The 21,809-nt window shown below is 39.1% G+C and overlaps 1 protein-coding gene across 1 annotated transcript; it reads left to right on the forward strand.

Annotated features, from left to right (window-relative positions):
• Positions 1 to 1,954: 1,954 nt before the first annotated feature.
• DEFB125 (defensin beta 125) lies at positions 1,955 to 9,219 on the forward strand. The gene is made up of 3 exons (XM_040447423.1): positions 1,955 to 2,012; positions 8,705 to 9,028; positions 9,125 to 9,219. Exons 1-3 carry the CDS (start codon positions 1,955 to 1,957, stop codon positions 9,217 to 9,219), a joined length of 477 nt encoding a protein of 158 aa, XP_040303357.1.
• Positions 9,220 to 21,809: the final 12,590 nt, after the last annotated feature.

Genomic DNA, 21,809 nt, shown 5'->3' on the forward strand with positions numbered 1-21,809 from the left:
GCTTGGGGTTCTCTCTCTCTCCCTCTCTCTCTCTCTCTACCCCTCCCCCACTCATGCTCGTGTACATGTGCTCTCTCTGAAAATAAATACATAAACATTAAAAAACACTAAGAATGTAGGGAAACTTTCCTAACTTGATAAAAAAAAAAATCTACAAAATACCTACAGCTAATGTTATACTTAATGTACTTAATGTTATACTTAATGGTAAAAGAATGAATATCTCTAAGATCACAGAAATGCAAGGATACTCACACTCACCATTCTTATTTAATGTATTCTGAAAATTCTACTCAACATGGTAAGACAAGAAAAGGAAATAAAAGACAGCGTTTGGAAAGGAAACAAGAAAACTGTCCTCATTTGCAGCTGACATGGTAGTTTATGTAGAAAAGACCAAGGAATCTATAAAAAAAAAAACACACAAAACACCTCCTAAAACTACTGAGTTGAACATGGTCCAGGATACAAAATCAACACATAAAAATGAATTGTATTGCTGTATACTAGTAAGGGTATGTGAATGCTGAAATTAAAAGTTTCAAATTATACTTACGTGAATGTTGAAATTAAAGGTATTAAATACTTAGGTGGAAATTGAAAAATATTTTAAATCTCGTATCCTAAAAACTACAAAACACTGATGCAAGCAATAAATGCTAAGTGAAATAAGTCAGTCAGAGAAAGACAAATACCATATTGTTTCACTGCTCTGCACAATTTAAGAAACAAAACAAATGGACAAATTAAAAAAGAGACAAACCAAAAGCAGACTCGTGACTTTAGAGAACAAACTGGTGGATGCCAGAGGGGAGGTGGATGGGGAATGGATGAAACAGGTGATGGGAATTAAGAGTACTTTTATCTTGATGAGCACTGAGGAATGTACAGGATGGCCGAATCACTATATTGTACACCTGATACTAACATGACACTGTATGTTAACTATACTGGAATTAAAATTAAAAAGAAAGCAAAAAACAAAAAAAAAAGGACAGAAAGAAATTTAAAAGATACTTAAATGAAGTGGCGTAGGCATACCTGTTCATGGACTAGAAGACTCAACATTTCTCCCCACACTAATACACAGGTACAACTCAATTGCTATCATAATCCCAGGAAGATCTTTTGTGGATATGCACAAGACTATTCTAAAATCTGTATCGACAAGCAAAGGAACCGGTATATAGCTAAAAAAATTTTTTTAAAGAAGAATAAAGCGAGAAGAATCAGTACACTATCTTAGGACATATTATAAAGTTACAGTAATCAAGAGTATGTTGTTTCGTCAGAGGAACAGGCACATAATCAATGGAAGGTAACAGAGAACCACGTATGGCCGAATAAGTTTTGACAAGTTTTGACAAATTGCCAAAGCAGTTCAATGGAGGAAGGATAGTACTTTTAATAAATCGTTACTGCAAAAATTGAATATCCACAGTAAAAAAGGAATCCATCTCAAACTAAACTTCAAAACTTAGACAAAAATGAATACAAAATGGATGTGGCAATCATTCAGATGGAGAGGAGGATACTCTAGTGGAAGTCATAAGCTATTGGTCTGAAATAAGTGGGATCTTCATGTAGCATTCTGCTACCATTGGTGTATATATATGATGCTGCATATAGACAGAGGAGAAGTAATTGGCCTCATCTAGGGTTAAAGAGAACAACTTCCTTTGGGAGTTGTTTCTTTCCATCAGACTCTATACTTCCTCAGGATTGATTATAACTCATTTCACAAGGCCTCAGTTTCCTTTAAAAGTTTCTAGAACAGAGCATGATTTTGTCATGCACACTCAGTGGTGCAAGTTAATGGTTTGGTGTTCTGGATGGTGTCCCCATTTCTGGTTCATCACCCACGATAGGCAAGTAAAGGTGACTATTTAGAGTCCTAGCTGGGCAAAGTGCTCTGGATTCCTCGGGACACAGAGCTTCCTCTCTGCCAGAAGCCATGAACCTCCTGATGCTGGCCTTCATTATATGTGGGTTTCTAAATCTGGTGACCAAAGGTAATGGAACCCTACAACATAGGCACAATGGAACTAGGATGTTGTTGACCTTTCAGGTATCTTGAGGGGAAAAGAGGGTCTTCAGGAAAAGCCTTGGGCCAATAAAGAACACAAAAATGGTCTCATTATGGCAGCTCAATGTCCCTACTCTCTAAGACTCTGTTGGAGGCACCTATCATGTTAGGGTATCTTCTTCTTTTTTTTTTTTTTTAATCTTCTTGGCCATGATGTATTTTTTTCTATTGTTTTTTTTTAACGTTCACTCATTTTTGAGAGAGCACAAGCAGGGGTGAGGCAAAGAGAGAGAGAGAGAGAGGAAGACACAGAATCTAAAGCAGGCTCCAGGCTCTGAGCTGTCAGCTCAGAGCCCAACGTGGGGCTCAAACTCACGAACAGTGAGATCATAACCTGAGCTGAAGTTGGACGCTTAACCTACTGAGCCACCTAGGCGCCTCATGTTGGGGTATCTTCTGAGACATTTCTCTAAAGGCATGAATTTCCTCAATCTTCTGAGCAGCTCTTGCTAGCTCTCTCTATAACTAACCAGTGTTAACCAGTGAAATAGTAAGCTTCTCATACTAGATCGATATGAATGGGCTTATTCCTGCTTTTTAGTAATGCTACTTTTGAGAATTATCCACTTTTATTGAAAAGCAATACTTGCAATTGATGGAAAGTATCAGGCACTTGATAGGTTTATCTGAGTTTAAGTACTCTCTTACCCTAGAGTAATATTTCTGCAATCTTTCTTTCAGAATCCCTCAATCTTACCAATTTCTTGTATATCCTAGCAGATATAGATAGATAGATAGATAGATAGATAGATAGATAGATAGACCGATCTTAGATTTTTTTTCTTTTTTAGATCTTAGATTTTTTAAAACCCAGTATAAATGAACCATGTGGATTCTTCTGCAAGGTACAACTAATATGTCTTAAAAATTTGTTATCAATATAGAAACTTACTTTATTGTTATTAATGGATGCACAAGACTTAAAGAAGGTGGGTGAATTTCTGATTACGAACTATTTGCTGACATTTTGAAAAGTTCTGAAATAGTAAAGGACTAAAAATAAAGTTTTGTTTTCTTGCTCTCCCTCAGACTTCTTGGATACTGTGTGAATAAAAATGTGTAGCCTACTTTTAAATTTTCTATTATAATGTAAGTATTTTCCCATGTATTAAATATTTTCCAACAACTGAATTTTCAATAATTGCACAAAATTTCATTGAATGGATGCTCTGCAAATCATCTATCCAATCTGATAATTGGACATTTACGTCCTTATTTTTGCTAATAAGTATATTTATGTTATATTTACAAATTAGTTCTATATAACCATTCTCAGCCATAAATCAAAAATTTTAAATGAAGGATAATATTGAAAGATGTAATTGTTTCTACTTCATTCAGTATGGAGAAGTCAAACTTCATATATATTTATTGTGTATTTTAATTTGTCTACAAATTGTGTGGTTCTGCCTGTTTTTCCTTTTTATTTGGGGGGAGGGGTAGCTTTTATTCCAGTTGATTTATAGATCTTCCCTTATAGGTTCTGTTTTGAAATTTAACTACTTAATGTATTTGAGTTTATTTTTGTATTTTCAAGTAAGAGAGCATCTGATGGTTTTGTGAAGTAACTTTTTACTAAGCCAAGTTGTCCATCAATGTCAATGGCTATATTTAACTTGGTGCCATCTGATTCTGCATCTGGTATGTTTTAGGCAGAATTCACACACGGGAAAATGTTTTGGCGAATGGCTTATGTGCCCAAAATGATACAATTGTTATTCATATTCTTTAGTTTTATGATTTTGAGATATTGGTGGTGGAGGTCACAAGTTTTAACAACATAATTCCAGACTGAGGACCTTTGGGGGAAAAAAACCAAAACTGCTGTCATTCTAAACAAAAATACATTCGATGAAAGATTATTCCCAATTGCCATCATTGCGTTGCTTAAGCCATATTCTTGGAGTTGTCTTTGGTATTTTAATCTGTGACATCTGTATCTATCAGGGAGTCCACTGGCAAATTGTGTCCAGAGCCAACCAATCTCACCACCTCCACTGCTACCACTCTGGTTCAAGTCACTACCATCTCTCACCTCCTATTGCTGTAGCTTCCTCACAGGTATCTGTCCTTCTACACCTGCCTCCTGCAGTCATCTCACAAGATAGCAGATGGCATAATCTACTCCCAACAGAAGTCAGATTATGTACCTCTTCTGCTCAAAACTCTGCAATGGCCCCCTCTTTACTCAGAACAATAACCAAGGTCTCAACAACGGCTCACCTGCTGTCTGTGATCTGTCCCTTATGAACTCTCTCACCTCATCTTCTACTCTTCTAGCCTTTGCTCCCTTCACTAGAGCCCCACTGGCTTCATTGCTCTTCCTCAGACATGCCTGGCTTGCTCAACCCACAGAGTTCTTTCTGTTTCCTCTGCTTAGATGTACTTGACCCAGACTCTGGTGTGGTTAATTCCTTTACCTCCTCCAAGTCATTATTTAATTGTCACCTTCTTTCAAACACTATGCTAACTTCTGTTTAAACAACTGTCAGGGGGTGTCTGGATGGCTCCGTTGTTTAAGCGTCCGACTTTGGCTCAGGTCATGATCTCACGGTTCGTGGGTTCAAGCCGTGCGTTGGGCTCCGTGCTGACAGCTCAGAGCCTGGAGCCTGCTTCTGCCCTCCCCTGCTCACGCTCTGTCTGTGTCTCTCTCTCAAAAATAAATAAAACATAAAAAAAAGAAACTGCTAGTCTGCCCCCATGACACCCTAAATAGATTCTGCTGAAATCTATTCTCTCTTACTTCTGCAAACCACTATCACCTTCTCACATATAAGGTAATGTATTTGTTTTTCATCGTCTGTCTTCCCCTGCTAGAAAGTAAGCTCTATGTGATTTTTTGTCTGCTTAGTTCACAAATGTACTATATGGACCTAGAATAAAATCTGTATCATAGTTAGGGGCTCACACTTTCTTGAATGAGGGGCATTCAAGAATGGGTATCCTAGAGGAAAAGAAAAATTGAGAAACAATCTTTGTAGAAACAAGGAATGAAGAAGTGATGTCAAAGTTTGTCTTGGAAGAAAAAAGTGGAATGTCTACACTTAAAACTTACAGAAAATTCTAACATGAGCAAAGCAAATCGGAGCCAGTAAAAAAATAAGAGAATGAATCATCGGAGAAGAGGAATAAACTTCTTGGCCCAGGGGAGGCAACAGGAGACAAATTACTGTTATCTCTATATATGTAAACCCATGAAAGGTGCTTTTCATACATAATCAAATTAAATCCAGAAAAGGTTGTTTTGAGAACGGCTTCCCTTTTTTAATACATACCGGGCTTTCTCCAACATAGAATCTTTGCTCTAGCTGCTTCCTCTGCCTAGGATACACTAACCTTTATACATTGCAGGCAATTTGCTGAGAAATACGGTCATATTTACTTGCCTGAAAAATTATCGTAAAATGGAGCAGGCTAGTTTCACTTTACATTCAGATCCTCATCCCTCAAATTATCACATTGCTTAGAAATCCTACCATATTTCTTTTGTGAGCTCATCCTTCCTCTTTCCCAGACAGCTATTTTGTACTGACCTTTCTTTCTCTTTAATTCTCCTGCTCTATTTCTCTACATGACTCTCCCTCCCAGCTTATGGCTTTATCCCACACTTCAAGATTTAAAAAATTCAAATAGTCACATGAAAAGATGCTCAACATCACCAGTCATCAGGGAAATGCAAATCAAAACCACAATGAGATACACCTTACACCTGTCAGAATGGCTAAAATAAAAAGACAAGAAGTAAGAATGTTGGTGAGGATGTGAGAAAAAGAACCCTTGTGCACGCCTGGTGGGAATGCAAATTGGCACAGACACTGTGGAAAACAATATGGATTTCCTCAAAAAAATTAAAAATTAAAACTAGACTGCCATGGGGTGCCTGGGTGGCTCACTTGGTTGGGTGTCCCACTCTTGATTTCAGCTCAGATCATGATCCCAGGGTAATAGGGTCAAGTCCTGTGTTGGGCTCCACGTTGAGTGTGGAGTCTGCATAAGATTCTCTCTCCCTCTGCCCCACTCTTTGCTCTCTCTCTCTCTCTCTCTCTCTCTCTCTAAAATAAAATTTAAAAAAATAGAAACACCATATGATCTAATAATTCTACTACTGGACATTTACCCAAAGAAAATGAAAACACTAATATGAAATATATGTGCATTCCTATGTTTATTGCAACATTATTTCCAATAGTCAAGATAGGGAAGCAACCCAAGTATCCATCAATAGACAAATGGATAAGGAAGATGTGATATATATATATATATATATATGTATATATGCAGCCCTAAAAAAGTATAAGATTGTGCCATTTACAGCCAATATAGGTGGACTGAGAGGGTATTTTGCTAAGTGAAGTAAGTCACACTGAGAAAGACAAGTACTATATTACTCCACTCATATGTGAAATCTAAAAAACCGATTAAACAAATAAAACAAAAAAATAAAAAAATTAAACATTCAAATAGAACTTTTTCTTTTTACCACGGTCAACATTCCTACCAGTATGTCTTTGCACCCATCTTCTCCTTCCCTCTTGACATAGCTGAGGACGTGTGCCTTCTCTGCCTCAATCTGTCGAATGTGATTTTGGTCCTTGCCAACCATGAAGAACTATGCCTTTCTTTTGTCTCATTTCCCTATTCTGCATTAATCCCTCCCTTTCTACTGGTTTCTTCTTAAGCGTCTTCAAACATGCTCTGTCATTTCCCTGAAAAATGCTCCCTTGGTTCCGTATTGTCCTCCAAGAACCTCTCCATTTCTCCGCTCTTCCTCACATGGAACTAAAGAGTTTTGTCTCCAGGTTCTACTTCGACTTCTCTCATTCACCTTTCACCAACTTCACTTTTCTTTCTTTCTTTTTTCCCCTCTCACTCTGAAACCACTCCTCTCATGGTTATCAGTGACAATCATCATGTTAAACACAATGGACACTTCTGCCCGTATCTTACTCAACTTCTCCTCAATATTTGTCTACAAATGTCCACTCACTGTTTTAAGAAACACTTTCCTCTCTTGCATAACCTAGTTACACTGGTACAACTTTATTTGTATCCTTTTGGCATTTACCATTTTTCATGCATACTAGCCTGATCTGCACCTTTCAGGTCTCCCCAAAGCATGGTTGATTGCGTACGAAATGCCCCTGTACAGAGCAATCCAGAAATGACAGGGAATTATGAGCTCACTCTGGGATCATCTATCAAATATTGGCTGGCCAGGTGGCAGATAAATACTCCAGCTCCTTTCATTCTCAAGAAGGAGAATTCTGAGGCACTGGCTGCCAGTTTCCCACAGGATTATGCTCTAGTCAACCACACTGGTAACTAACTCCATAATTCACCTCTTCTTGGCTTTCTTACTTTCCTAACTACCATATTTCCAAACTGATTCCAGATGGAGGAGAATACCTCTCGGTTCACTTGTTATACTCAAATTTCCCCCCAAGGTCTGCTTTTGGAGAAACTAATCTAATTCTCCAGTGTCTCATTCTCTTGTTTTGTTCCAACTTACCTGGTTGTTCCTTTTGGGTCTTTTCCTCCTATTTGAGCTCTTAATATTGACACTCACCAGAATTTAATCTTGGTCCCCTTTTTATCTCACGTTATTCCAGCTCACTATACTTTATCCATTACTGTAGCCTGAAATATCCATAAGCAACGATTCCAAAATTTACACCTAGAGTCCGAACTTGTCTACTGAGATCCTACAGGTGTTTCCACCACCTTTTTTGACATTCTAGGTGTATGTTACATGCCCTGAAGTGAATACTTGAGCCTGCCTTTTTCTCTTCCTTCCAAAGCTTGTTGTTTCCTCAGTTTACCATCCTGCGAATGGCAAGTACCACTAATCTCCCCTATCTCAACAGAAATGCAGGAATGCACTTTGATTTCTCCATCTTCCTCTGATCTCATATCCAAACAACCAATGTCTTAAATCTACCCTCTTTTCCCCACAGTTCTTGAAGCCCCAATTCCAGTCACCATTATATCATACCTAGCCAAAGCTTCTAACACACCTTCCTGATTCTGTTCTTTCTTTTCCCTAATCTAATTTCCACATAAAATCCAAACTAATCATCTAAAGCATAAAATAAATTAGTTCACACTGTGTTTTGAAACCAAAATGCTTAACAATGGTGTAACATGACTGGGTGATGGCATTGGCCACTTGAAGTTCACTTCATCTTAGGCTCCTTGTCACATTACACTTCAGACTCATCAGCCTCCTCCAAACACATGATGCAGTTTCTCAGCAGTGGGACTGAGCATTTGCTGATCCTTTCTCTGCCTTTTGTGCACTTGGCTGGCTCCTTCCATCCTTCTTGCCTTGGCTTAAATATTAGCTGTACATAGGTCTCCCTCTCTACCTCTCTTTCTTCCTCCTCCTCCTCCTCCTCTTTCCTTCTGCTTTCCTTCTTTCTCTCTCTCCCCACCCAGCCCCCGTTTCCTTGATGGCATATGACACAAGATTTAACATACAGTTTCATTTTTTGGTCTCCCAATGGCTTGTAGCATTTATCATATTGCTCTAGATGGGTAATGGTTGTCAAGTTTTTCAATTAATGCTTATCATATCGGTGCTAGAGTTAAAAACTTATCCTACTCATTTATTCCCCACAGCTGGCTGGGAAGTCAAAAGATGTTGGAAGGATAACATCGGGCACTGCAGAAAACGATGTTTTCATGTTGAAAGGTACAAGCTTCTTTGTATGAACAAGCTAACGTGCTGCATTCCCATAAAAGAAGATGACGGATACACTAAAACGCCACCACATCCTGTACCCTTTGAAGAACAGATAACTGTTAATACGAACGATTGGGATTTATTTTCTAATTCCCCCATATCTTGGTTTGATGATGAGGTAACAGTTAACCCAACTATACCTGGAAACCTAAGAGAAAATTCTTCCACAGCTCCGGCACATTCTCTTGAGACCACTGAAGGTACAACTAATTAACATTTCTTCTGGGTATGGGACACTAGAGATATGCACTGGGAATAATATGCAGGGACCAATCTTGTTGATGTTATTTCACCAGAGACAATTCTATTGGGGATTGGATGGCATGCAGACGGACAGAATGCTACCGCCAAGACAAGTACCAACAGTTACCCTACAGTTGGAAATGTGTAAAGAGAAGTGCATCGAAGACACAGGGGTTCTCTTTATTGGGCTGAAATTCTTTATCTGTCTTCCTCTGATGTATTAAAATATATTGGTCTCAGTGAACATTTTGTGTGTCTGTGTATTTTTCCATACCAAAAAAAAAAAAAAAAAGACCACAGTTTGGAGCTGCCTTTATGGTTGAGACAAGGATTTTGATTTTAGTAATTCCTGAACCACTCCTATCATATATGGAGGAATCTGTGAAGGCACATAAAAAGTTCCAGACAAGTCCTCCCTTTCCTATATTCCCCGCACCCCCACTTTATTGCAAGTTATGAATTTAAGTCCCTATCTGTATCATAAGGTCAAACTTTGTTTAAGGCTTCAACCAGAAACTAACCCAGTTATAGTCAGAAACCACCTCATTCTGCACAAATACTGTGTTAACTAGATAGAGATGAAACTGTGACTTGCCTTGAGAGCAGCATATGAAATTAAAAGCTGCATCACGGGGCGCCTGGGTGGCGCAGTCAGTTAAGCGTCCGACTTCAGCCAGGTCACGATCTCGCGGTCTGTGAGTTCGAGCCCCGCGTCGGGCTCTGGGCTGATGGCTCAGAGCCTGGAGCCTGTTTCCGATTCTGTGTCTCCCTCTCTCTCTGCCCCTCCCCCGTTCATGCTCTGTCTCTCTCTGTCCCAAAAATAAATAAACGTTGAAAAAAAAATTAAAAAAAAGAAAAAATAAATAAATAAAAGCTGCATCACAAATTCGACTCATCTTTCCAATGTTCTTTCCAATCAAAAGTCCAACTTCCCACAGTGGTGATCTCACAGCATGCCTCTCCAGATCTTTATCTTGTCCATGAATGCCTGTTGTGTGTAGGGTTTCTATGCTCTGTGTGCCTGTATGCATGTTGAGTGATGGTTCGTATGGTGACTGATGAGTCAGCAAGTTTACTCTTTGATATCACAAAGAAGCAATTATTAACTCTAAACTTGATTGATTATTAATGTGTTGGGCTAAGTCTGGGATGCTACTGAAAGCCACAGTCTTGGGTGCCTAAATGTCTCAGAATCAAGAAGGTTTTTTCCTCTAATTCTTTTGTCTAAGTCAAGTTTTGTCTAAGTCAAGTTGCCAGTGACTGTGACTGCAGTTTGGATATCGGCCATCAGATCACTGACCTTTCAATAGACCTCTATTCCAGTAGATCTTAGACACCCTGTTAGGCTGACAAGCCATCCTAGCTTGTCTAGGACTGAGGGTTGTCCCAGAACTTGAGAATTAGAGTGCTAACATCAAGAAAGTCTTTAGCAAACTAGAACAAATTGATCACCTTCTCTCTAAATTGTTCTTCTCTATTTCTTTGCATAGCGGACACTTCATCACACGGGTCCTATGTGGACTCTTCACAGGGGCATCTTTTCACTATGAAGGCCTCCCTAAACCACCAGTCTGCCTCAGCCTAGACTACTTTTTTTTTCGTATCTTTGCTTCAAATGTCAACTCCTTAGAAACAATCCTTGGCCATGAGACCACTCCTCACTACTCTATATTATTTTCTTCTTCTTATGCTCTTTGAAATTATTTTGTATATTTAAACAAATTGTTTTTATTTTTCTATTTTATTTATTTATTTTTGAGAGAGAGGGAGAGAGACAGAGGGAGAGAGAGAGAGATTGGGCAGGGGAGGGGCATAGAGAGTCTGAATTCAGAATCTGAAGCAGGCTCCAGGCTCCAAGCTGTCAGCATGGAGCCCGATGAGGGACTCGAACCCACGGACCATGAGATCATGACCTGAACTGAAGTCAGATGCTTAACTGACTGAGCCACCCAGGCACCCCTATTTTGTATATTTCTTCAGTCTCCTACTGAATTATTGAGTTATTTACTAATTTATGGCCCATCATCAACACCATAGTGTCCATATAGTCCTAACACCTTAATCTTGTTCATGGCTATGTCCTGACCTACTAGACCAGTGCCTTACACATGGTGGATGCTCAATAAAACCTTGAGAACACGTGGTTCATGCAGTCATCTCAATAAATATGAGAAGGTCACACAATATAAATCAGTAGTCTTCAAAGTGGGATACCAGCTACAAAAAGGATTTCCAAGGTGTGCACATTGAGAATTTAAGGAAATAGATTTTTAGACCCTTGATTTCTGAATGTCTTATCATGATCAGAGAATTCTTAACAGACTTTTCTTTTCTACCTCCACCTTCTCAGTTTCTCTTCTCCCACTCTGAAAAGAAAACTTAACCTCTCACCCATCCTTTACCTGACAATCATGGATTGCCCAGAGTGGACAAATCTCCAAGTGTCAAACCAGTGAATAATTGAAATGTTTATGCTAGTGTTCACAAGATGAGTAATCATAGACTTTGGGTAACAGATCTTTTGGAAATCCAAGTGACTCAAATTTTGCTTATCAAAGCAATGATAGCAGGAAGAATCAAGCTAATGGTGGATAGAGCTTTGAAATTAACCTTTTTTGAAGCTTAATAATAGCTTACTAAAGAATTTTTGGCATATAACTTGTAAGGAGTTAAAAAAAGCTGTGTGATCTACTATCTGTGTATTATCTATCTATCTATCTATCTATCTATCTATCTATCTATCTATCATCTGTCTATCATCTACCTGATGCCCAATCTTCCAATTTTTACATCTACCTATTGATACAAATAAGATCTTTCAGTGTTTACATTTTTCAAAATAAAAACTGGGAAAAAAAAGTTGATGCTTTCACCTCGTTCCAGTAAAAAGTAGTATTTATCTAAACTAGTAGAAAGAGGGGATGGGGTTCCTGGGTGGCTCAGTCGGTTAAGCTGCGACTTCGGCTCAGGTCATGATCTCATAGTCCATGAGTCTGAGCCCCACATTGGGCTCTGTGCTGACAGCTCAGAGCCTGGAGCCTGCTTCGGATTCTGTGTCTCCCTCTCTCTCTGCCCTTCCCCTGCTAATACTCTGTCTCTCTCTGTCTCAAAAATAAGTAAAAACAAAACAAAACAAAAACATTAAAAAAAATTTTTTTTTAAAGAAAGAGGGGCGCCTGGGTGGCTCAGTTGGTTGGGCGGCCGACTTGGGCTCAAGTCATGATCTCGCAGTTTGTGAGTTCGAGCCCCATGTCAGCTCTGTGCTGACAGCTCAGAGCCTGGAGCCTACTTCAGATTCTGTGTCTCCCTCTCTCTCTACTCCCTTGCTCACGCTCTGTGTCTCTCTGTCTCTTAATAATAAATAAACGTTAAAAAAATTAAAAAATAAAATAAACTAATAGAAAGGAAGCACATTCTATTTACTAACAAGATGCATTTACAGTAAAACAAAGTTATTTTTGGTTGATAATTATTTGTCATGTTTGACAATACATTTATGCATCTTTAATCAATTTTGTTCCAAATATTGCAATGATGGTTCAATCTTGAATATGTTGTTAAACATTTAGAGCTTTATGTTCATGGAGATTTTACAATAAATCACAATATATATCCATCTTTTGTTACAGGCAAATATGATAGAACGATCAATAATAGACTTTTAAACATAAAAATATATTACATTAAGATTTAATTTTGTGGGGAGGGTGGAATAAAAACTTAAACTGGTGGAATAAAAATTTAAAGAGAAAAAAACAATGTAATGTTTCTATTTGCTTTTCTAAAAAATTTTTTTTTCAACGTTTATTTATTTTTGGGACAGAGAGAGACAGAGCATGAACGGGCGAGGGGCAGAGAGAGAGGGAGACACAGAATCGGAAACAGGCTCCAGGCTCTGAGCCATCAGCCCAGAGCCCGACGCGGGGCTCGAACTCACGGACCGCGAGATCGTGACCTGGCTGAAGTCGGACGCTTAACCGACTGCGCCACACAGGTGCCCCTCTATTTGCTTTTCTAAAAAGCTTTTCATATTTATTAAATGAATAATTGCCATTATTATCTATTCAGATTGAATTGAAAAACTAAATTGTAATTTTTACATGTCAATTTTTATAATACACCAGTAATCATATCTTTTTATTATATACATTTATGATGAAATATTTTATTTTTCCATTTTAAATAGTATTAGGAAAACCACACCCTCAAAATTCAAAAAAGTTTGAAGACCACTCCTAAAACGTGATATAAGGCTTCAAACATTACCTGACACAGACCACACCAATCATTCCGTTTTTCCACAATTCCTAGATATTATATTTTCATGAATATATGCTTTCTCCATCATTCAGCATGATAATCTTCGTATTCTTTTTATCTTTGTCCTTAAGTATCCCCCATAGCTCAATAACCCATCACTTCACTACATGGGAACTGACCACCAAATTGCTGCTACCTTCATATATAAACATAGTATTTGCATTTGGTTTCTTTTTGTAGTTCCTAGCTCCAGTCTGAAATTCCCCATCTCTTGGGGCGCCTGGGTGGCTCAGTCGGTTAAGTGCCCAACTTGGGCTCAGGTCATGATCTTACCATTCATGGGTTCGAGCCCTGCATCAGGCTCTGTGCTGACAGCTCAGAGCCTGGTGCCTGCTTTGGATTCTGTGTCTCCCTCTCTCTCTGCCCCACCCCTGCTCACACTCCATCTCTCTCTCTGTGTCAAAAATAAATAAACATTAAAAAAAAATTTTTTTAATGAAATTCCCCATCTCTTGAGCTATACTGCCCATGTTACACATAAGATTTGATATGTTAGGCATATATTTCCTCCATTCTCTGGGTTTCTTTTTCATTTTATTGATCGTGTCTTTTACAATATAACAGTTTTTAATTTTGATGAAGTTCCATTTATCTTTTTTGCTTTTGGTGTCATGTCTAAGAAATTATTGCCTAACCTAAGGTCATGAGGATTTACACCTGTGTTTTCTTCTAAAGGTTTTATGGTTTTAGCTCCTACATTTACCTAATTGATCCATTTTAATTTACTTTTTTGTAGGATGTCTATTAGGTCCATTCAGTCTAAAGCATGGTTCAATTCCAAATTTTTTAAACTGATTTTCTCTCTCAATGACCTATCCATTGCTGAAAATGGGGGTACTGAAGTGCCCTGTTGTCATAATCTTGTCTATTTCTCCCTTCTGACATGTTAATATTTGCTTAATACATTTAGGTCCTCCAACGTTGGTTGTATATATATTTATAATTATTAGATCTTCTTGATGTACTGACACCTTTACCATTATATAACGACCTTCTATGTCTCTTACTACCAGTTTTGGCCAACAGCCTATGCCCCCACTTTCTTTTGGTTTCCACTTGCATGAAATGTCTTCTTCCAACCCTTCACTCTGAGCATATATGTGTTCTTAAAGCTGAAGTGGGTCTCTGGGAGGCAGCATACAGTTGGGTCTGGTTTTTTATAAACCTCTAGCTATTTTGTGCCTTTTGATGGGGTAATTAAAACCATTTATCTTTAGAGTGATCACTGATATGCAAGAACTTACTACTGCCATCTTATTGATTGCTTTCTGGTTGTTTTGTATTTCCATTGCTCCTTTTTTCCCCCTCTGTTTCTAACTACTTTTGTAAGTTGCTGATTTGCCCGGGGGGTGTGGTCTGTTCTCCCCCTTCTCCCTCCTTTTTTTATCCTTTATGAACCTACTTTAGATGTTTGCTTTGGGGTTTTCTTGAGGCTTACATAAAACCTCTCATAGATAAAACAGTCCATTTTATGATGATAGGAACTTAATCTGCATTCACCTATAAAGTCTCCTCCCTTTTTCTCCTCCCCTTTTGTATTTTTGATGTCACAATGTACCTTTTATGCTGTGAATTCATTAGCAAATTATAGTAACTATAGTTACTTTTAACACTCTTTTTCTTTAACCTTTATACTTTAGTTAAGTGGTTCATATACCACCCTATTATAAAATTAAGAGTTTTCTATATCTGACTAACATTTTCCAGCTTTAGCAGTGGGCTGAGTACTGTCATATGTTGTCATGTTGCTGGATTAGCACCTTTTCATTTCAGTTTGGAGAACTCCTATCAGCAGCACTTCTTGCAAGGCAGGTCTAGTGGTGAAGAACTTCCTCACCTTTTGTTTGTCTGGGGAAGTCTTTATTTCCCCCTCATATTTTGTCGCGACCGGTGCGACAAACACCGAGGTCAGGGTCCTGAGGGTAGGGGAATGCAAGAAAAAAAGAGAGAAGAGAAAGTTTGGGAACAGGAGGGTCCCCTGGGCTGATGGCCCAAGTGACGGCTTTATTGTTGCTGTACACAATCTTTTATAATATAAGACTCTTATGGATCAGGTCATTCTAAGAATAATCAGGTTTCACATAATCACTGCCAACCAAAACATTTAGTTCTGTGTTTCTTGTGAATTTTCTAGACGGGTCACAACAAGACCTTGTTGATAAGATTGCTAGCAAAACACAATTCCCATGTTTGTTTCTATCTGACTCGGGATAGAAAAAGGGAGGTAGTATTACTGCCAACACCTGCAGACCACAGGCTTCAGGAATTAACCTTCTCAGCCTTGACAAGGCTTTCGTATGCCCTTGAAAGTGGGGGGATGGGAGGAGGAACCACCGGGTAGGCTAAGTCAACAGGGAACGTTGCTCGACCCGGTCTCAGCCTGGCACCGGGGCCTGGCCCCCCACAATATCTGAAGGACAATTTTGCCAGATATTCTTGGCAGGCGATTTTAAACCTTTCATCACTTTGCTTATGTCACTCCACTGTCCCCTTAGGGATTCTGCTGAGAAATCTGCTGACAGCCTAATGGGGTTTCCTTTGTAGGTTACACTCTTCACTTACTGGATGCCTTTTGGGATTTTCTTTGTATCTTTGATTTTGAATAGTTTTATTATATTATGTTTTGGAGGTCTTTTGGCCTTGAGATAATAGGGCAATCTATTTATTAGCTTTGTGAATTTGGATGTCTAAGTCTTTCCCCAGGTTGGGCAGTTTTCAACTATTATTTCTTTAAATAAGATTTCTGTCCCCTTCTCCCTCTCTTCTCTCTCTAGATTCCCGATTATTCCAACATTTCCCCTTTGATTCAGTCCCATAGAATGTGTAAGCCTTCTTCACTTTATTCTTTATTCTTTGTTCTCTTCTGTGTTCAAAATTCCTATCCCCTAAGTCACTTATAATATCTTCCATCTGCTCTCTTCTCAAAAAGATGTTCTCTGTTATATTCTTCACTTAATTCATTGAATTCTTTAGCTCCAGAATTTCTATTTGGGTCTTTTTAAGGGTCTACCTCTTTGACAAAGAGTTCATTTTGTTCCTGTATTTTTTTTCCCTGAGATCATTGAACTGTCTTACTAAGTTTTCTTTAGCTCATTAAGTGTCTTCAAAACAGCTATTTTGAATTCTTTATCAACTCAATTGCAGTATTCTCTAACTTTGAGCTCAGCTGTTGGAGAATTATGGATATCTTATGGTGATGGCCTATTTATTTGATTCTTCACATTCCTACATTTTTGCACTGTTGCTTTCACATGTGAAGCAGCAGAAACCTCCTTAAATCTCTACTGGTTGTCTTCCCATGTGGTATTCCTCCTTGGTGTCAGTTTACCTGGTGTTTCCTAGGTTGTGTACGGGTAGACCAGCACCACTCTTCTTGTTCCATCTTGTGACAGGATTTTTAAGCTTTTATTGTTTTCTCTTGTTAGAACTCACCAGTGTAGCTGCTGGAAACCTCCCTTTAGATTCCAGAAGGTGGCACTGCTGCTCCAGTTTGTGGCTTCTCCTTGCCAAAGACCTGGGTAGGAACTGCTGTGGCTCCCGTGAGCCACACAAAGATCTGGCTGTGGGGGGTGGGAAGGGGGGTTGTGGGCTTAGCACTGGGTGCACACGGGTGCGGGCGGACCAGGAGAGTCTCCAGTGGGATACTCCCAGAGGTTTGTAGGCAGACTTCCTAGCAGAAGCTGCTGTCTCTATAGCGTTTTAATATTCTTATCTGCTTTCTTCCGCGTCTCTCCCCCCAACCCCACCTCCGGCATGGGGTTCTTTTCTCAGTACTCTGGGTTCTTCTGAAGAGAAACAAGTTTCTCCAGCCACACACAACCCATACAACTAGGGTAACTGGGCACTAACTCACTGCTTTCCACCCAATGCCCCCAACGCTGGACAACTTAGCCCTGTGCAGTATCACCCTAGGTGATTCTGGTAAAATTCCCCTCCACTGTGTCCAAACTGATATCCTTCCCACTCTGCTGCTGTGCTAAGCCCAGGCAGTTGTTTTGTGGTTTTTTGTTTGTTTGTTTTGTAATGCAAGTGCTTGAGTTAAGCTTTGATTGCTGAGGCATCCACTTCAAAGAGGCAGCCAATTCAACAAAGGATATCTCTAATAAACACATTGCCAGCCACGGAGCTAGAAAAAGAGCCACCACCACCACCCCCCCCTTCAATGAGTTTCCTTTGTTTCAGAGATTTTGGTTGAATTTGAAAACTAACCAGTTGGGACACTAGTTTTTTCTCTTCCCGTGCTTTAAATTCCTGCTCTTATGTTTTAAATTCACCTAGTTAGACCATAATACCCTAGGCCCCAATAAAAGCAGAACCCCAGAACCCTGTGTGCACTCCCTCTATCAAAGACTTTGCTATGCAGCCTCAGGTGCTATGTAATTTCCATGCTCTATAAGTAATGAAACTTTATTTTTTCAAAGTTTCCTGATGGTTATTGCTGAAGGGCACCTTGCAATCATAACCACAAGGGCTCGTCCAACCACAACACCAGTAACTGATAGGCTGAGACTGGCACACAATGCAACACACCTTCAGGTAGGCTGGATTTCTACAAATTCTCTATAGATTGGTTTGCAATTTGTAGACTATCATATAAATGACATTGATCTTAGCGTGATTTTTTAAATAGGACACCAAAAGAACAAGGAACAAAACCAAAAATTAACAAGTGGGATTATATCAAACTTAAAAGGTTCTGCACGGCAAAAGAAACTATCAACAAAATGAAAAAGGCAACCTACAGAATGGAAGAAAATATTTGCAAACCATATATCAGAAAAGGGGTTAAGATCCAAAATATATAAATAATGCATACGACTCAATGACAGAAAAACAAACAATCTAATTTTAAAATAGAGAGGGGAATTAAATAGACATTTTTCCAAAGAAGACATCCAAATGGCCAACAGACCCATGAAGATGCTCAAGATTATTAATCATCAGGGAACTACAAATCAAAACCACAGTGAGATATAACCTCACACTTGTTGGAATGGCTGTCATCAGGAAGACAAGAAATAACAAATGTTGACATTAACAACTCAGGCAACAACAGATGTTGGCAAGGATGCGGAGAAAGAGGATCTCTTTTGCACTGCTGGTGGGAATGCAAACTGGTGCAGCCACTCTGGAAAAGAGTACAGAGGTTCCTCAAAAAACTAAAAATAGAACGACCCTACGACCCAGCAATTGCACTGCTAGGCATTTACCCACCGGATACAGGTGTCCTGTTTCGAAGGGACACATGCACCCCCATGTTTATAGCAGCACTATCAACAACAGCCAAAGTATGGAAAGAGCCCAAATGTCCATCGATGGATGAATGGATAAAGAAGATGTGGTAAATAATTTGACAATAAATTATATTCATAAAAAAAAAGATGTGATACACACACACACACACACACACACACACACACTATGGAATATTACTCAGCAATCAAAAAATAATGAAATCTTGCCACTTGCAACAATGTGGATGGAACTAGAGTCTGTATTATGCTAAGCAAAGTAAGTCATTCAGAGAAAGACAAGTATCGTAGGACTTCACTCATATGTGGATTTAAGACACAAAACAGATGAACATAAGGGAAGGGGAGCAAAAATAATATAAAAACAGAGAGGGAGACAAACCATAAGAGACTCTTAAATACAGCGCACAAACTGAGAGTTGCTGGCAGGGTGTCTGGTGGGGGGAAGGGCTAAACAAGTGAGGGTAATATAATTAAGGAGGGCACTTGTTAGGATGAGCACTGGGTGTTATATGTAAGTGATGAATCACTAAATTCTATTCCTGAACTTATTATTGCACTATATGTTAACTAACTTGGATTTAAATTTTTTAAAAATTAAAAAAAAAAAGATCAATGATGTCTTCCAGTCCTTTTGAAAGTTGCTTGTGTTACTGCCAAGTAATCACCTTCTCAGTAACCCTCCCTCCCAAACTCTTATATACCTTCTGATAAATTCCAAAGTGCTTAGTACGTGTGGTTTTACTTTTGTTGGGAATTAACGAAGAGTTTTGCATTGGGGAGGATGGATATGGTGCAAGTAAGAATTAGCAAATGAAGACAGAGAATTCTGAAAGCCGGTGTATCCTAAGAATGTAAACATCTGGAACCCACAGAGATTTGAAGAATCCTAGACTTTCAAAAGCCATGCAATTGATGTAAGTCTGGGACAGTTTTATCACATCTTTCCTGTTAATCAGGAAAACCCCGTAGATGATATCTGAATTAAACAATAAAGGTATTTTTGTTCTATTAAGGAAAAAATTATAAATGGTATACATGTTTTCAGATGTTTTCTTTAGACAGTAGTAATGCCACTGGTTATTTCCTTTCTTGTGTTTGGTTTTTATTTCCTGATTCTTGTAAGTAATGCACACGCTATACAAGAAAACTATTTTTCAACGTTTATTTATTTTTGAGACAGAGAGAGACAGAGCATGAACAGGGGAGGGGCAGAGAGAGAGGGAGACACAGAATCCGAAGCAGGCTCCAGGCTCTGAGCTGGCAGCACAGAGCCCGACGTGGGGCTCGAACTCACAGACCGTGAGATCATGACCTGAGCCGAAGTCGGATGCTTAACTGACTGAGCCACCCAGTCGCCCCAAGAAAACTATTTTTCAAATCTATTTTTAATTGACATAAAAAGAAAAACTTTTTAACTCTTGCAAACAAACACAACCTCCCTGGCTGACCCATTTAAATAATCAAATAATTTACTCTCCTAACTCTTCGACTCGACACAGCATGATGGGTGAGTTATCCAGAAATATATTACACTCATGTCTTTTTATAAGAAGTACATTAAAAATGTTGTACTTTTCCTAAGAAACATCATGTTCTTTATTCATCCCATCTTGCACATGGGAACATGTACTTTTTTAGCCCTAAGGGAGTCTGGGGAAAGGAAGACTCTCTATGGAATCAATCTAGAAGATCATGTTCATAGACTCTCTGGCAGCAGGGGACAGAAAAGACACACACGCGTGCATGCACGCACGCACACGTGGCCACACACACGCGTGCACACATGCAAGCACACACACAGTATTGAAGTGGGAGTATGGAGACACCACTTTTTCTAAGATGCAGTCTTAATGTTACCTGTGGGACAAAAGAATGTGAATTTTCTAATCACGGAATTGTCAAATCAACTTATCAGCCCCACTTTGTTTATATTTCTGTCTCTAACCAGAAGAGAGTCCGTGATCTACTTCAATAGCTCTCTGGCCAATAACTAGGGCTCCTATGTTCTTCTTCTTTTAGTCCTTTAATTCCTTGGACACCACAATCCTACATTAACGCAATTAATGTTGTGTACATTTCTGAATTTAGATAGACAAGTGTTGCCGGTGGCATTACACAAACACATACGTTGATACTGCCATAAATTCATGGAGATCACTCTCAATTAGTTCATCTACACTGTCCAGATGCTATCGTATCGAATGCTTACAGCCAGAGCCTGAGTGAGAGACTGTTAAGTTAAGGGATGAGCTTAGAGATGGTTTAGAGATGGCATAATCTCCAGAAGCTTATTCTGTCAATATCAGTGCCCTGGTTGGGATCTAAAATGAGTTTCCATGATTCAAAACTATTTATTGATTGATCTTACAGACGAACATGACTAAAAGCAATTCAAAGGAAAGTCTTATCTTTCAAACGAGTTATAATGCAAGAGAAATCAAAGCCTGGGTAACAAAATCATTCGTGTAATTTCCTATACCTGCACTAATAGGAAATGTGTTGCTAAAGTAGCACATCCCCCAGAAGTCTCCCCCAACCTCCTCCAAGAGACAGCCACTGAGATCCATGGAGAAAGGGAATCTTCCCAGAGAACAGAACAGAAAAAATACAAATCGAAGAATTCTCTATGTTGGCAGGAGAGAAACCCTTGCTATTCTCCATCAGGACAATGCTATATTGCTGTGTTATCTCTGTCTTTCCTCCCCCTTTCTGCTGTTTCTAGATGAAATTTTATTGTAGTCATCCTATTATTCCTCTATCATTGTATATTGCTTGTCTGTGAGTCATTAAATATATCCAGGATGTGAGGATGAAAGTGGGCTGCCATTTGGACAGACTGAAGTGATAGACAAAACACCCAGAGATGCTACACTTAGCTGAATGCTGCAAATGGAGAATGCTTCATTGTTTGTATTCTTTTATTCATAACTAGATGTGAGCACATGTCTACCTTGGGCTAACAGGGCAGACAGCCAAAGTACAGAAAGCACAGATTATTCTCACCAGTAGTCTACAGCCGACAGAAAGCATCAGATAAGATGGGGTAGAACATGCCGTGTCTCTGAATTCCACGTGGGGGAAAAGTGGGTAACCTCAAATTTCCTGTGCCTGCCCACATGGTACGAAGTCCACAGTTCAGAAGTTTGGGAACATACTTCGTATC

This window comes from Herpailurus yagouaroundi, unplaced genomic scaffold (assembly GCF_014898765.1).
Source record: "Herpailurus yagouaroundi ecotype Mexico unplaced genomic scaffold, PumYag 196, whole genome shotgun sequence".
Classification (NCBI taxonomy): domain Eukaryota; kingdom Metazoa; phylum Chordata; class Mammalia; order Carnivora; family Felidae; genus Herpailurus; species Herpailurus yagouaroundi.